Source organism: Seriola aureovittata, chromosome 14 (genome assembly GCF_021018895.1).
Source record: "Seriola aureovittata isolate HTS-2021-v1 ecotype China chromosome 14, ASM2101889v1, whole genome shotgun sequence".
Taxonomy (NCBI): domain Eukaryota; kingdom Metazoa; phylum Chordata; class Actinopteri; order Carangiformes; family Carangidae; genus Seriola; species Seriola aureovittata.
Genome location: NC_079377.1, coordinates 5,603,199 through 5,620,995, shown reverse-complemented (window position 1 = coordinate 5,620,995; position 17,797 = coordinate 5,603,199). Strand labels below are relative to the sequence as shown.

At 39.3% G+C, this 17,797-nt stretch overlaps 1 protein-coding gene across 1 annotated transcript in view; it reads left to right on the top strand.

Moving 5' to 3' along the window:
* Positions 1–774: 774 nt before the first annotated feature.
* The window catches only part of LOC130181745 (gamma-aminobutyric acid receptor subunit pi), a 46,314-nt gene continuing 29,291 nt past the window's right edge, over positions 775–17,797 (top strand). Inside the window, exons 1-2 of the mRNA XM_056396144.1 lie at positions 775–1,020; positions 10,374–10,463. Coding sequence (XP_056252119.1) covers positions 10,411–10,463 — 53 coding nt within the window. The 5' untranslated portion in view covers positions 775–1,020; positions 10,374–10,410. The remainder of the gene's footprint in view (positions 1,021–10,373; positions 10,464–17,797) is intronic.

Sequence of the window (17,797 nt, the reverse complement as noted above, 5' to 3'; positions counted from 1 at the left end):
TGAATGGCTGAAGGGCTTTAACTTCCCCCCACTTGAATGGTGGTCTCTGTCACCACTGTGGATGCCCCCCCCCCCCAATACAGCGAGTAAACCAACAGTTATGGCGCACATGTTAGTTAAGATCGGATCAGCTGCTGCCTGAGTGACCCCCCTTCAGTCCCTTAAGGGCGTTTTGAATGGAAGTGGCTCTGGGTGCACCCACGCAGAGGAAAAGAGGGTGAGGCCTGGGGAAGGCGGTCGAGCTGTGTCCATCAGAGATCAGCACCTGAAGAGGCCAAGATCCTCCATCTCAACCTGTAGGTACGAGCTTCCCTTCCTTAATCTTTGGAGCAACGTGTTTTTCTGTGAAGCTGGTTAGAAAGTGCAATAGCTTTAAGTGCTGCTGCGAAGCGTTAAACGTGCACTGACAGGATTATTGTCACTTGACTTCTTCAAAGTACCAAAATAGAGATTGACTGATTACATAGTGCATCTGCTGTGTGTCAGTATTTATTACATTATTCCAAGATGATCTGTTTGATTTGAATGATGGGAATCGCTATTGAGGGTTTGACAACAAATATTCACTAAATGCCTCTTGACGCAAATCTTTGTCTCGTGATAAAAGAAAGAAAAAAAACACTTTCATGGTTTTAGTTGTGGCATGAAATAACGTATTTTCCCCCATACTGTGCAATGGCAGCGTAACACACAGCAGACACCATCATGACAGACATTTTGGGGCATTCATCTTGGGCAGCTTTGGAGACTCCAAATCAGCTGCGAGTCCATGGCGTGCGTCATTGCGCAGCGGCGCGTCCAGCCCATAGCGGTTAATGAGAATCCGCTGACAGAGCACAACCAGTTGTTTGTGCAGGCATTTGTATGCGCGGATCAGCAGGTGCTTGTCCTTAAAACAAAACTGGATGGAAGTCTCGATTACGACCACACCGATCTGAGGGAAAACTCTTGCCTTACGGACTCTTATTTTACAGGATGCGCTGACATACATGACATGCTCGCGGCGATCGGCAGTTACAGGTAAAGTTCAGGTTTAAACTTATTTGCTCTGGGTGATTTTTAAAATTTAAAATTGTGGTAGAACCTGTTCCTGTTTGCTGCGCCTCAAATGGAGGTTTGTTTTGTGTTTTCGTGCTTTTTTTTTTTTTTCTCACGAGCGCGTCTCTAGAGCGTGCCATCTACTGCAGGCTGCATACCAAAGTCCGCTGTGCATTTAAACTTTAAAGTAAAGAGTCCGACAATCTGTAAAAAAAAATGTTACTGCGTAGTCAACAATTCCAGGCTTATCACGCCGCTACCTACCAGCCAAATGCATGGATTGTGTGTGATTTTGTGTGTGATTTTGTGTGTTTGTGTGTGTGATTGTGTGTGTGTGTGTGTGTGTGTGTGTGTGTTGTGTGTGTGTGTGTGTGTGTGTGTGTGTGTGTATACCCACGCGCATCAGTGCGTGTGCGCGTCTCCTTTCCTAAATTGTGCTGCTTTCAATTAATTCCGGCTCTGGAAGCTGCTGGTGCGTAGATGATGCTCTTTCTTAATGTGAATGAGGGGTTAGGAGGTTAACAAGTGTTTGCTTGACCACGCAAGCCGTTTAATCGTTGACTGATTTTTCCCTAAGGCCATTTTTTGGACACTGTGATCAGTTTATAATAGGAAGAGTATTCAAGTGCTCCTACTGCGGTCAAGCTAATAGAGCAAACTGCAACCTTTAATTGGGCACAGGGGTGAGTTTAAGGATGACAGTTATGAAAGTGACAAGAAGGTGAAGGTCAGGGATGAATTTAATAGAAACCCCTCAGGGTGCTGTGTCTTTATAGGCAGTGGAGGATGCCTGTAGACATTTCCAAGCCATTATATCCAAGTGTATTAGATGCCTCTTATCAATGGTGATGCTTACTTCGGCCACTATTTACCCAGCAGCTCCGCATCAGATAAAAACAGTTAAGCTGTCAAGTCAACAGAAAAAATGCAATGCTATGACTCCACTGCGATAAAAACAGTAATTAAAATCACGCTAATGCTCCGTGAAGCCTTATGGTGAGTTTCCCTGAGTCCTCCTCTAATTTGTCGAACTATATTTACCACAGCGATAATGCCTGTAATCAGCAGAATAAGCCCAGATTGTAATGCAGAGTTAATTTGTGCAGATTTTTGTTCACTCGTTGGGTATAAACTGCCAGCTGTCTTTCAGATATAGCTCTCAGCCGTCACAAGAAGGCACAGGAAGGGAGAGGAGTGAGATTTACATAAGTAGAGAGTTGTGTGGAGATAATGGAAAGGCTCTCTGTTATCACCAAAACTCCAGAGCAGTGCGTGGTATTTTCTTTTCCCTCTCACATGGACAACATAGATGAATTAAAAAAAATGTCAGACATAAACAACACATTGAAGTATTGGCATGGCTGTGCCTTAGTGAACATGTGCCAGCATTGTCTTCATTTTTCAGTTTTCTCTCTCCATATTGATTTTGTCGCTCTCCCCTCTTGCTTCTTTTACCTGCTTATTGACTGCTTTCTGTGGTCCAGCTAAATGGGAACATTGCCCCATGTCTCAGCCGTTTGACTCTGGAGCGCATCTCTTATGTCAGACCTTATCATCTTATGACTGTTTTTTGTTTTTATGCAGAGTTATAATTTAGACTGGCCAGGTTTATTTGCAGTACAGGTGCACCCTGGCAGCACTTTGAGTCCATGTCTGGCTTATGTCTAATGGGACTTTGCCTTGACTCAGTAGCACAGTGTCATGTGTCATCAGTAATGTAATCTGATGGCACAAGTCCTCCTGGTATTGTCCCTTCTCGAGCTGTCACAGTGTCCAGATGCATCTTCAGATCAACTGGTTTCCCTCAGGCTTTACTTTTCAAGGATTACATGTGATAGAAATATGGCTCAGAGGTCTTGTGCTGAAGGACCATGGAAGCTCTCAAGCAGTCATATACTGTAGATTAAGTTTCACTGGACTTTGAGTGAGTCCAATGCACTAAAATGTCTTGAAATTAATCTGTACTTGTCCACCGATCAACTGAAGCTGATCTGCAAAACAAACCTGCTCAAATCTAAGCCACACCTTGTTAACTGTTCCACATCAAGAACATCTTTGGCACATACTCCAGTTCTCCTCTAGAAATCTTTAGGGACATATCTATGGTGACTTGTAAATGGACGAGAAACATAAGAGACAGAGTTGTTAGAGCATGAATTGCTCGCAACTGAGCTTCTTCAAAGCCATTTCAAGGCCACATGGAGCCTGTATAAAGTAGTAGCCTATGCCAAAACCCTCGTCTTTTAACTACCCTACTAATGGGACAACCATCAATATTAAGGATTTTATCATCTGCAAAACTATATAATACAGTGCCCATGTAGTATAGTATACATACAGTAGGTGAGACATCCTGTTCTCTCAAAGAGCCTATCACAGAACACAGGAGCTCTATCAAAAGGGATGATGTAACTACTCCTGTTGCAAGACACTTCAATGAAATGAAACACCCCATTTCATCTGTGTTTTCTATAGGCAAGAGAAGTCATTAAGCCCAGCCAAAGACGTAGTAATGCCAATTCTCTCAGAAAAAAGATGGAAGCATTTTGGATGTTTTTTGTTTTTAATCTCAAAAGCTTATTTCCAGGAGGCATGAATGAGTCCTTCTCAATTAATGAGTTTTTATAGTGGTGTTTTGTGACGTCTTCAATATGTCCAAATCCCTTAATTATGCGCTTTTATAATGTCATTGTTGGTTCTCTTATTTATTATTATTAAGAAATCCTAGCTTATAGCACTTTGTCATGGCATACTTTGAAAACACAAAGTGGCACATTTTGGGTAAAAACCTTCTCTATGTCAGCTTGGGCACCTCTCCATAGATGAACCTCTGTTTATAGATGAAATACAGTGTCACTCACTCACCATGAATCTCATCAATGAAAACTATGACAAAAATATTTAACAGCCTATTTCACCATGAAACCGAGGTTAATGTTACCATTATTTACACATAAATGTTTTACTGTAGTTGTTTCATACTCATTAAACAGTTCTTTGTAATGTGGGTCTCACAGAAAAAGCTGTTATTCATGTTACAAGTGTGGCCTATCCATCTCTTCTGATTCCTCCTGATCATTCTCACCGTCGTGATCACTGCTGTAATTGCCAGTTGTATGTTTGAGCAGCAACATTGCTAGCTCATCCCAATAATAATACAGAATGATGGACCCTAGAGACCTGTCTGGGATGATGAGGAATAGAAGTCACTCAGAGCCTGAAATGAAGCTTCTAAACCCGCAGATGAAAACAGGGGAGGAGAGACTTTCGTCTAGATGAAATCCACAGAGTCCTTAATGTTTCTATGAGACACTATCATGGTGTGTTGGAAAGAGAAAAGGAGACGGCACAAGAAAGAAAGTGAGATTGAGGGGGTGTCCGTCGGGAGGTGAGCTGAGGAATACACAAAGTTGAGATACTTTTACATAATAAAAATGTTGGTTAGACTGTGGCAAGAACCTTAAAGACCCTACACTGACAACATCACTGGGAGACTTTGATAACAAAGATGAAACTATTCTAGCACAGAGTGAAACGCTCCATTACTCTGTTCCATCACTCTCACATTAGTGATTCTGTTAGAGCTATTTTTGTTCCAGTGTACTTGTGGAATTGCCAAAGAAATTTTGAAGATCCAAAAAAAAAAAAAAGGAAGCTGGACTGAAGTTTGGACGGTCTGGATGTAAGGAAGAATGCCTTTATATTGTGGAAAATGTTAACTTTTGTTTTGACACTCATGATAAAAGATTGTATTCATTCATTTTTGACGTCAGATATTCTCTTTTTCTTTCTGTCTTCTGTCACCTAATTGTAATGTATTGTCTTTACAGCAGCATGTCATGTGGCTGCTTAGTCCTGCTGACTGACACTTCGAAAAGGACCCTGATCAGTTACGAGAGTTACGAGAATGTGACAGGAGACCTGGGCTGTTTGAAGTCCATTTTGTTTTTGATCATCTCTTTGTTCACCTTTGTTTCACTACCGGACTGGATAGGTCAGATACATGTGGAAAATGATTTGTCTGACACCATTTCAGGCCGGTGACTGACTCATTAACTGTTGAAAAAAATTACACTGGAAGAGTTCAAGCTGTTTGATGATCCAAGCTGATTTTTTGATGGGAACTGCTAGTTTATGGTCCTGCTAAAAACACTGATAGATGAGACAGGAAGATAATGTTCTCTCCTAAACAGAACATCCTGCCCTCACTGAAAAACATAAACCATAAGCTGATGAAGCCGGCTTATAATGAACATAGCAGGATATAACTATCAAAAGGTATGCTTACATGGAGCCTAATATTCAGATTATAATCACTGTAAAAGATCAAACAGAATAAAAATTCTCCAAACAAATCCTCAATTCATTGCAGAAACCAATCAAAAGAAAACCTCCATCATGTGAAACATCATCAATAAATTCAGTGTTTTCCTACCAGTTGCATTCTATCATGACGGGCCGCTGACTCAGGTATTGTTAAAGCAATCTATGTTTCTTTACAGATAAATGATCCTAAAAATGGTTTAATTTGGGGAAAATGAAAGCACTGCTAGCAAATTGGTATTCATTACTGGCAGGTACACTAAGTTATGGGTTCAGTATCTGTAAAGGAAAAAATGGATTTGTGGATTGTGAAACCCTGGACGTAAAGTGACAAAAAAAAAGAGCAATGAAAACATGTAGCCATGGACTGAGTCCAGCATCACTTTCTGTTTGTACCTTGTGCAATGTAAAATGTATATATAACAAACATATGTACTACTGTGTACATATATATTGTATGAAAAGTAGTGTCCTACCATTTATCTTTCATAGATGTGGAAATAGGCATTTTCACAGAAAACCTTTGACTTGTGACAGCAAAACAAGCACAGGTGTACATAATGAGACTAATGATGTCTCTGTAAGCTAAGTCGTGAGCCAGCATGCACTGCAGAGCCCTGCTGTAATGAACTATAGCCATAATTAATGTTATTAGTTGCACCTGTGCTTTTCCAGCAATGACATGGCAAAATATCTGCTGTCAACAAGGCCTGTTATTGCTATGGAACACTACTACTACTACTGGCTGAAGACTAAACTATTGACTGTTTGTTATGCAGATACAGTAGGAGAATATATGTGAGCAAGGAAGACGTTTTGGACACAGCCATGGTTTGTGTGTTGGTCTATTGTGTTTTTATTCACATTCTTTTCTTTTTTTTTTAGCATTGTTAGCTAGCTAGCTGACTAGCTAAGAAGCACTTTAAATACGAGTATAACATTGTAGCTAGGTTGTTAAATGATGCTTTATCTTAATATGTGGAATGCATAGAAATACAGTGTTAACATGTTTTGTTGTTAATGTGACAGTGACGGTTAGCTACCCAGGTGATGATGTTCTTCCCCTGCTGTAGCAGCTTTGGTGCTCACCTGTTAAAGTCAATTTCTTAATGCAGGGAACACTCTCCTGTTGTATAACGTGGGTTTATGAAATGCAGGTTACAACGACAACCAAAACATTGCCGTTCAGTAAGCCATTGTTATGAAGGAAAAAAATGGGAATAAGTGAATTTCGGTGTGGACTTGCATTTTGGGGGCCACAAAGGTTGATATGCTATTGATGTGACTCATCCATGATGCCTGGGATAAGTACCTTGAAGAGCAACAAAGGAGAGAAAGTCCAGAGAATTAGATGAAGTGACTCAGTTCTGCCTGAAATATCTTTTTATATTTGCTGCTGCCCTTTTCAAGTCAGCTTAAAATCAAATTGTCAGTAGTTAGAGTCATAGCTGAAAGACAGGCTTCACTTTCGAAGACTATTATCCATCCTCCCACATTGGAGCGTCCTTCATCAGGATGGTCACTGAGCTTGGGCGCATGCCAGGACAGATTTAACAAACAAACATGGGCTGAAGAGTGGAGATATCGGTGCATGAGCTCTGCTTAACCCGGGGAAAAATCATGGTCTCATCTCCTAAAATAACAAATAAGCAAATTTGGTACTTTGAAGACTTGGATTAAAATAGTGATAGTCAACAGTCAGTTCTTTTTATGGACGCTTTAGAAGTGTGTTTTGGTTAGAGGCTGTGTACTGTATAAGAGCAATAAGGCCACAAAGGATCGTCTGAAAGTTGTGTAATTAATTTACTTTTGACAAAAGATCAAAAGGTTTTCCACAGACAGTGACAGATGAATCCAATTACATGATAGACAAAAAATAAATTATGTAGCCTAGAATTCTCATTTACTGTCCGACCATCACATCTGCTCCCTGAGTAACTAGGGCATACACTACACACAATGAGACAAATAATCTTACGTTCAATATTTCTTTATGATGGCACACAGGTTTTTAAACATACCACCGATTACAGTGTGCTGTAATGTACTGACTCAGTTCTTTGAATACAGTTCAATTGCATATACAGATTATCATTTAGTGTAGTGATGAAAAGGATGAATAGAATTTCTAATGCATGTACTTAAAGTATTTAACATGCAAATAGTAGTTTCTAATTTGTATTTGAAGGAGCAGGGAAATATCTTAATGTATTTGGTATTAAGAAAACCAAAGCAGCTGGATTTCTCATAAGTGAGAATCCATCTTGCCAGGGTCCAAGGTTCGGACCATCGGCGCCCTATGAGGGAGGAACCATTGGCAGCTACAGACAAGTGACTGTTCTGGTATTCATAAGAGAAAAATTTGCTGACACGCTAACTAGATTTCACTAGCGAAGCTAAATAGCTTTCAAAGCTCCTCAGACTGTGGTTTGTTGTGTTTCGTTGTGTTTCCTCTTCAGCGCTCTCCTATATAGACAGATGTAATAGACAGATAGTTCCTCGATCACCTGCTATGTATTTTTTGAAAGCACCTGCTCTTTCCCAAACAGTTTCCAACAAAGACCTTCCCAGATGGTTCTGTGTAGCCATCCATGTGATGCATAAAGGTTAGCAATAAGCTTTGTATTTTTAGTAAAAAAACACCAAAATAACTTTTCCACTAACTAATTTGCAGCCCAGTTTATACTGTTTGGGCAGAGCATAAACCAGTGCATCAGTCCTAAAGTAACCCTGCTATTTTTTACATTCCTTATGGAGCTTAAATCACTCTCAAGTGGTGCATTTTTGGGTACAAATGGAGTACATTTGCTCAGTCTGCTGTGAATGACGGATCAGCGAGGAGGTGTGTGCAGTAGAATATGATAACTGATGTTTTTTTCTTTCTACTGCACAGTACTGAAAAAAAAAATTGTATTAGCAATAGCTCTAAATTTTAAAAAGGAGTTGTAATTATTCTACATGAAGGTGATTTCCTGTATTACTCATTTACTGACTTTGCTGGAATAGCACACACAGTCTGTTAGGCTAGTTTTTAGATGTGAGCTCTCACAAGGGAAAAATAGCTGTCATGCTAAAATTAATTGTGTTACCTGTTGTTTGATCACTGAGTCTTTTAAACCTGGGTGTTAGTCGTATGTGAAATCCTGCTCTTTTAATATATTCTGTGGTTGCAGTATGTTGTAGATTTCGTTCTCTTATTTCTTTCTGTCTGCACTTATATTCTTTTTCTACATTTTGCTCATGACTCATAATGCAGGACAGCTGAATGAGCATGACTTCAGTAGTGAATGAAAACATCAAACATCCCTGCAGTTCTGTCAGGATCAGACATGTCATCATTCACTGCAGTCCGTTCGCCTGTGACAAAACTGGCAGCAAAAACAGCAACAGTGTGTAGGCCATACTGTATCTTTGCAATGCTTTCTCCATTTATGACCAAAGTTGGTCATAGGTCAAGTATGTAGACGAGTCCTGATTGTAGCTCTGTGCAATGTGCTCTGCTTGATGCGTGCCCACTTGGCTACCAAACTTGTAGCCTGTAACATTGAAAATAATCTAAGTTTTAACTGTATTTTGTTACTGTAATATATATGCGTTATGTTATACATGTCATTTACGTACACTACCATGAGTACAGCACATAAAGTCATTATTGGTGTGGTGGTAAATTCCATTGTCAGCTGTACAGTCGTGATGCCAAGGTGTGTAACCAATTATACTGGATGTTTTTCAAGAAAAGACATGTCAGCTCAATAGCTGCACATTAGAAGTGTTACCTCCAGATGCTGCCACCCTCATTAATGTTATCAGGTTCCCTTTAGGCATTGGGTTTAAATCTGAGATATCCCCACATAGATGCTTTGCTTTTCACTTTCACACCAAATCCTCCACCACTGTCTTGTCGGTCAACTCTCCTCTTGTCACAGGATAAAACACTGTCTGTGGTGCAACTCTGATCTGCTGATGCCTGGAGCAGACACTTTCAGTATAACTAGTACTGATAACTAGTATAGTTTTTCACTTGATGTCCGTGGGCGATACCACTGATACACAAAAATGAACCAAATGGATTTTATGTCCATAAAAAAATGAAAAAATACAGTGGGGCCTGTGGGCAAGTTATGTAATTGTTGTGTGCCTGCGTAACCCCAGTAACAAAGACTACTGTGGTAACCATGTTGTATTTACCCCTAGCAGTGATAATGCCTTGTCTTAAGTGCTGCAGAGCCATGCACTTAGTGTTATGTAACCAGACCTGTAGCTATAAAGGTAACATCACCACCAAACATGTCTTACTGCAAACCTTACATCACTGTAAAGCTACTTTTTAACACCACAGCCAGAGAAGTTTGCTTTCAACTTGACATTAAATATTTCCTTAGCCCAGCTTGCCATCCACGGCACTCAGGTCTCCTTGTTTAAGTCATTCTGGTCTCTTAAGGTATTCAGCCTGCTTTTATCTTAAGAGAGGCAGCGAGGGAGGGAGCAGGAACAAGAGGTCTCTCTGAAAGAATCTGCAATATGCTTTATTACTTTTCACCCAAGTCTGGAACTCTGTACCAGACTTAGAGTAGGGGTGAAGTCATTAACAAGAGGTCAATAGGCTGAGAATGTCTCTCGGGTATGTCAGTACTGTAAATGGCCGCAGTGTGATTTAGAAATACGCCCGGATTGTCCCATGTTTCCGTGTCTGTGAAAGAATCTGTGAGAGATAACCAAGTGGCACAGAGAAACCATTGTTACCTTGGTGATAGATATCATTTCAGTAGAAAAATATTTTTGGAATTGTAGACTGTAAAGATTAAAAATAGGAAAGGGGTCACAGACCACCTGTGATGCCTGCCAGCGGAGAAAAGAAGATTTAGAAGTCACTGGTCCAGTAAAAGCACAGTGTTGCATCTTTGTTAGGATGCACTGAACAATATTGCTTTCAAAGGGAGAAAAATCCTTTTTATCTATAGCTATCTAAATTCACATCTAAATTGCATGTTTTCTATGTGCTCTTTTTGCAGATAAACTCCACCTGGTGTCTCCACTCCTTCAGCAGCCATGGCTTTCTCCGTATCTGGAGGGACCGCGTTCACCATTCTCCTCATTTGCAGGTAAGACCGCTCACAGAAGCAGAAATACAACCGCTGGGATCTGTAGCCACACAGCTATCTTAACGGGCAAGAAGCATAATCAAGTCGTGTCAGATTCTAATTTGTAACAACACCAGAGCATTGTATGAGGATAGAGAGAGGTACTCAGTTGTATCATTTTCTTGTGAACCATCAATACTTAATAACAACTCCCCATGCATCAGACAAGAAGCATTGAAATTCCATCGCCACGTTCATGACACTGCTGAGCAGAAGCGATGAGGCAGGATCCAGCACCACATGCATCAGTCATTGCATACAATTGGTGTTATAATCCCTGCAGAGGTCATACGGAGAGAATGATGGGATGTTTTGGTGCATATTTGTCTGTTACCGTGAAGAGAAGCCTCTCCTCTTCTTACAGTTTATTTTCAAAGCACAGAATGCACTTTGCACATATTAGATAAGGCAAACCCTCTGGGTCCCACTGAATCCTGCTATAAGATATTCTCTGTTTAGTGCAGGGCCTCTTTGCACAATCAGCTCTGGGATTAATGTGCTGTAGCAGGTTGCCTGCTACACTAGTATGTTGCCAAATGCATCTGCTTTCAGTGTAGACGCAATATGCAAGATTTGGGTCATTCAAGCATCAAATGACTTAATTTCATGAATCTGTGAGTTTTCAAAGATCCCATGCAGATTACTTTTACATTGATCATTGTTGTGTTTGAGTGAACTATCTATGTGTAATGACACTGCAGCCACTGCACTGTGGACATCAAAGCACTGAAGCTTGTCAGTCAAGGCTTAGAAAGGCATAAGAATATGAATTTGTACAAAGCATCTTGCTTGTCAATTTATCAGTACAAAAATTTAATATTATTTTTGAAAGAATGACTTTCAAATGTAACTTTAGCTATCTGTCTATCTACCTCTCTTTTTATTTATTTATGTAGCTATGCTATTTGCTAGCCGCCAAGTTCTGCAGACTCATTACCCAGTAGATACCCAGAGATATCTCAGAAGTAGACATTGTTTTGGGTCCAAATTATATTCAATCTAATGAGCTGGGGTAAGTTCCCAATGCCCATAGGTCGATGACTTACGCCAATTCAAGCAGACTCGTTCTCAGCACTGAGGCCATTCTACATAATAACTGCATGAAAAAAGCAAGTTTTATTTTTATGTGTGCAAAAGGTAAAAAGCATGAAGTACAGGACAAATGATGTGTATTGCTGCTCTTTTGCCGGAGCAATGATTCCGCTGCCAGTAATGCAGCAATCTATTTGGGTCTGTTTGGGCTGCACTTGATTGGTCCTAATTGTCCTCTGGTCTATTTAGGCTGGGTCTGACTGTCCTCCATAATCAACATCAACATGTTAGCATTGTTATTTTGAGTATGTTAGCATTTAGCTCAAAGCACAACTGCGCCAAAGTACAGCCTCACAGAGCTGTTAGCATGGTTGTGGACTCTTGGCATTAGCGGATAAGGTTTGGGTAGGTTTTTCTTCATGTCCAGTTCAGACCCATGAAAACCTTTATTCAGAAATAATATACAATACACAGTATTCATATGTAATATATAATAACATGAATGAGAAATATATGCAGCTGACAGTCTCTATAGCCTACACTTCATGCAAAAGCATTTCCAAGTGTCAGCGTCATTGACTCCCATTTCAAATAAAAACAAAAGGCTTAGTGTGCAGCTTTGCCTTGTGATGCTCAATCACTTCAGCTTGTGTTTGGAACTGCTCTTGAAAATAGAGAAATTACGTTTTTTTCTTTGTGTCAGTGCAGTGATGTTCAGCCCAGCATGAAAAAACTGTTTTTTTGAAAATTTAAGATAAATTTAGTGACAAGTGACCCCTTTGAGTTTTCACCATCAAATGTTCATAAGTACTCTGGTGTGTTTCATTGATAACTAATAGTGTTTGATAAACATAAACTAATCCTGAGTATTTAATTATGAAAATTAAATGTTCAGCGATTGCAAATGGTACCAAACAGCTCAGTACATAATTGGTATGACCTCCGTGACATTGTGTATGGAGACCGTGAAAAGTTGATTTGCCATGCTCTGCAGCCTATCAGCAAACCCTCTCAGTATGAGGCACTCAGCTCAGAAGCCTTGATAGCTTTAGGGTGATTAGGAAAGAGTGCTCTGCCAGCTGAATACAAATGTTTTACACCCATTTTCACCATCATACATACATTGATCCAACAGCTTTATGAAAATGACCTATGACCTTGAGAATGCTGAAACTGCCAAGACCTTCACCTCTGAACAAATGAGTACCTTGTTACGGGTCACAAGTTGCTACAATGGAAGCTCATAAAGGGTCATGAACGCCACACATTCTTCGAGCAGAAAATGCTCACAGGGACATGAATGGCCTGTTTGAACTCTGTGGAAAGACTGATGTCATGCTTCATGTTGAGAATACAGTATAAAACCAATATAGATGAATTCCAAATGGCTAATTCTGAAATGCTTGTGTGTCAATCTTGCCTCAGATATCTTCCATTTCTCATGTTGCAATGGCTATCACTGAAAACCCGGGCAGCACTGGAGCACTGTTTTTCTTATTGAGTGAAAAGAATAAAAGTAAGAAATTCAAGAAGAGTGGCTAAGGATCACAGCTAAACTTGTTATTAAAAAAGCAATTACTTAGAACACATAATGAAAAAAAGAATGCTGAATCTGTCTCATGTGAAGCGGAAGGCCATGGCTTTGGTTGCATATGAAGTATTTAATTGACTGATTGTTGACTAAAAGAGGCAATGGTGCAGATCTCACACACGCTTCAAAGTCACTTATCAGTCACTATTTTTTAATGCATTGATTAATTTGTTCTAACCATTGATGATGGTGCCCTTTGCAAGAGTTAGAAAGTCAGAAAAAAACAAAGGTATATAGGTATAAGTATAAGGTATGTATATATAGAAATGTATTAATACAAGAGCCCTTAAAAATGCTTAAATGGGTATTTATGGCTACATATATGATATGGTATAAGACAAAAGCAAAAGCTGCATCTCCCTGGCAAAAAAATGTACTAGTATCATTCAGTACTAGCTCTCACGCAGTGAGGAAATACCACAAAATGTATATGCTATTCATGAATATGTAGCCTGTGTAACAGTTTGGGTCCACGTACTTGGGTTGAGGCAGTCTGGAGAGTGTGGAGAAATGGAGAGGAGGCAAAAAATCACATCCACACAAGCGCTGGGACTTCCACAATACTTGTCGTTTTTTAACTTAATACACTTCAACCTTACCATGCCCGGATGGATGGCTCTATCCCATCATACATGAACAAAACAGAAGCATCACAAAACGTTACTCTTGAGTTGAGGAACAAAAAGAATAAAGAGCTCATTAATAGGCATCCATCTGCTTACCTAAAAAGTAAAACAAAGCATAGACTGATGACGCAGACCCTCTCGTATGTAGGAAACACAGCATGTCTTAGGCACATTTCACAGTTTCGACTGTTACACCTGAAATCCAAGTAATAAATGTGGATAGTTAATTAATGTGCTTAATGTGTAGCATTGGAAGTGAGACTTACTTTGTCCTGTATTTAGGTGGTAAGCTAGTTAGCATGCTAAAATTTGAGGCTAATGTTAGATCCAGCAAAGTCACTGTGGAAAGACTATAAGCAATAGACGACACCCTCCAAACTCTTTCAATGTCAAGTATCACTCTAAGTAGCACATAAAGCACACAGCCTCAGCATCGCTATTCAGAGGTTAGAGTTTAGCCCAATTAGTATAATCCATGATAAAGTCAAAAAATGATCTGAAGAAAGTATTCCATATAGCAGTCATCTAATTTTACAACTATATGATCAAATGTGAATTTCTTTGTTAGAACAGCTTCATGGTAGAAAGGGTATATTTATATATTTGTAACCACACTGCGTTCCTCTGCAAGTAATTTAGCAGCCCACATTTACAAACACAGGCTGCAGCATCAAAGCAGTCATGCCTGATTTCTCGTTTAATCTCTCTCAATAGAGGCTTAATAATATAAAGTAGCACGATAATACTGAATATAGGCACCAATGGTTTCACAGCACTGGTTACAGAAAGCATGGATAAAATTTTGCCGAAGCCTATTACAGGCAGATTAAAGGCTTACGCTATGCTCTTCTTGCTTTTACTGGAGAAACACGACTTACTCCTGTATAGAAATCCATTTCATGTCATCTTTCTTTATTGATTGTCACTGAAGAGATTAGTGTACCCCTATGCTCAGATAATTACATGACTGGATTGTCTGAAACCTGACACCACAAAAAGGAACATTTCAGAGGTACATGAGGAAAATTAAATGACTTGAAATAATATTTTACTTGTGTAATATTGAGTTTTTTTAATGTTAAAAATCACATTTTTAGTGTAACTATATCATATCTATGAAGAGTTGTTTAGATTATGGATTAAAAGAAATTTTCAGTTTTGGGAGTATTTTACTGTTTCTATTCTTAAATCAGAATCAGACAATGTCACTGGATGTAGTTTGAAGGTATGTTCAACAGTGAGAGAATGACATTAGACTCCAACAAATGATATGGCACATTGATTTGGAAGAGTGATCCTCAATGTTACTGCTTTTGACAAGTTAATGCTTGAGGCCTCTCTCTCTTGTCACTTGTCAAGGGTTACCAAACTATAACACCACTGATGTTTCAGAAATAATGCCACGGCCCATTTTAAGTTTGACTGAAAGACAAAAAACACATAAGGTCAGAGTTTAGCCTTTACATAAAGTGGCTTAAAACTGCAGCCAGGGATGTTGCAGTTATTGCACTTGTAACCATAGAAACGCATCATAACCTATGTTACTACACCCATTAGTTTGTCAGCGATTATACTAAAAGCTTCCAGGATTTTTGCAATGAGGGGTTGGTTAGAAATAGGTCTTCACTTAATGACAGCTGAAAAACCTCCTATTTTCTAAGGATTTCAGCAGCTTTTTTCAATTCCATTAAATACTAGACTGCATTTTTAAGTGGTCAGATTATACAATTGTGCATTTAGCACCACTGAATTGATATAAAATTTGTTGTTCCGTCTCAAGTCAACTATCTTGTGTCAGAGGACAGGTCAAGGAAGAAGTCTTTAACAGTGAATATTTATATTTTTCACTCAAAAAACCACGGTGCCTCGTTTCCCCTGCGTTAAATAATGAGGCAATGGAGATTCTCTTAAATTTTACAAAATCCACTTTTCTCTTTACTACGACGGCTGTTAGTAATTGCCTTGTCTCGCCCATTTGAAATTCATCGTTTATCACTTTCTGCAGCAAAGCCAACTGAAAACTAGTTTTTCATGTTCATTAAGTTTAATTGTAGGTCCCCTATCTGGAACAATATCTTCCCTCTGTTGGGCTCCTCGGCCGTTTTCATTTCCACAGAAGTTAGTCATGGTGCTATTGTCACTGAATTTTCTCACTCTAGACCGGATTATTCTATAGTGTTCGACCTTCTGAATCATGGGCTGGATGTACTGTATTTCTGCAAGATCAGCTTGTCCTCAACTCACAACAGATTTCTGGGGAACAATACAAACACTTGATTTAGGAAAGTAAATGTGAATTTATTTCGCTGGCTGTTTGGACTGCAGGAAGTGTCCCAAGGGTCTAAGAATTAGATTTCTCTTTCTCTTCTTGACAGGGTTAAACATATTCTATTAAACAGAGTCTTCTTTAACAAATGATTGATATTAAATTTGCATGAGGAGTTGATCTCACTCCCTGCTGCAGCAGATAAATGAGACAGATGTTCCCATTTAGAAGTGTGAGGTTTTAGGGCATGTGATTTGAATTCTAATGTTTAAACTATAATTGTCATTTGAATTTCGTGAATTTTCATAACTAGAACATGCATGCATTTGTTCAGCTAATCCTGTTCCTGACATTCCAGTCCTGGCCACTGGCACCCTCTCCATCCCATTATTCCCAGGAATTATGTTCCTATAGGAATCCACACCTCACAATTTACATCCAGTGCCACTACAGGATATATTGCGCCTAAAGCCTCTTTTACACTGGTTAAAAAAACCAGACCTGCTGACATTAGACTTTTGTCAAGAATGTAAAAAGGTACAACAGCATTCGCTAAAGAGGTCAAATGACGCATTGGCTCTGCCTCCAATCAGCCGTGATGTAAACATGACTTATGCAGCGAAATGGAAGGTTTGGCTGTTGCATAGGTTCATCCTATAACTTTAAAAATTCCTTGTTTCAGCCTGATAAGTGACTGTTATTCATGAGGATGTGTACCTTCATGAGAGTTCATCATTATCATTACTGACACCACTAAAACTGCCATATAAGGTCTCCTGTTCCACTCTGTTTGTGGGCAAGTATAAAGAAGACTTCAATACTATCACATCTCCATACTGTCTTTCAAACATGAGACAGCTGTTAGTTTCTCATTTCAAACTGATGATTAGTGTTGATTCTGTCATCCATGACTGTTCCACCACCCGTGTTTATTATTGTAACCATGACAAAGATCATCTAACCTTGAGGAAGTAGTAGTACTAGTAGCAAACCAAGCCGTTTTCCTAAAATAGTAGTAGTTTTTTTTTTTGGCCTAAACCAAACCAAACTGGAACCATTCCACAACCTTGACTGCATGTTTATTATTGTTACCATGACAACAGGTATCCGGTGTACCTGCCGCTGGTCCGCTCTTGTGGTTAATATTGAGGATAAGAGCTAACAGCCTACATGGTTGTTAAGGCCGGAGGACTTGTTTGACATTTCAGATTGTGTAGTCAGAAATCAGAGCCCATAAAAGATGTAGCCATGTCAGTAAGTGGTGTTAGATGACCCGAAACAAGAAACTGTTACAGTACAGTAAACAGCTGTCAATGATGTGATCAGAAAGGAGCTGTGCTATAGCAAAAATGAAGAGGAAATGTTTGACATAAACATCTCTCTAGAGCAAATCGGTCCATGACTAATATGAAAGGCAGTAACATTTGAATAACTGTGTTGCACTAATTGTATTTTATATTTACTACCGTCCTTTCATTTCACCTTTACTGTTGCTTTGTTACAGAAAACATGAAATTATGAGATGACATATGGCAGACTGTGCGTGACTGCAGAAAAGGGTACAAATCCTATAAAGTTCAAAAGTTACCACTTTTCCTGGTTAGAAACCTTCATCTCTGACATAAACTGGAAAGGTCAGCACTCCATCTCTTAGACAGCATTAAATCAAACAACTACGGTGTCACTTACAGCCTGCAAGCTACTATTCCACTGTCTCAATGTGACTGTTCATGGATTTAGTTAAGTGATTCAGTATCCAAAGAGAAAATTTAAAGAAGTA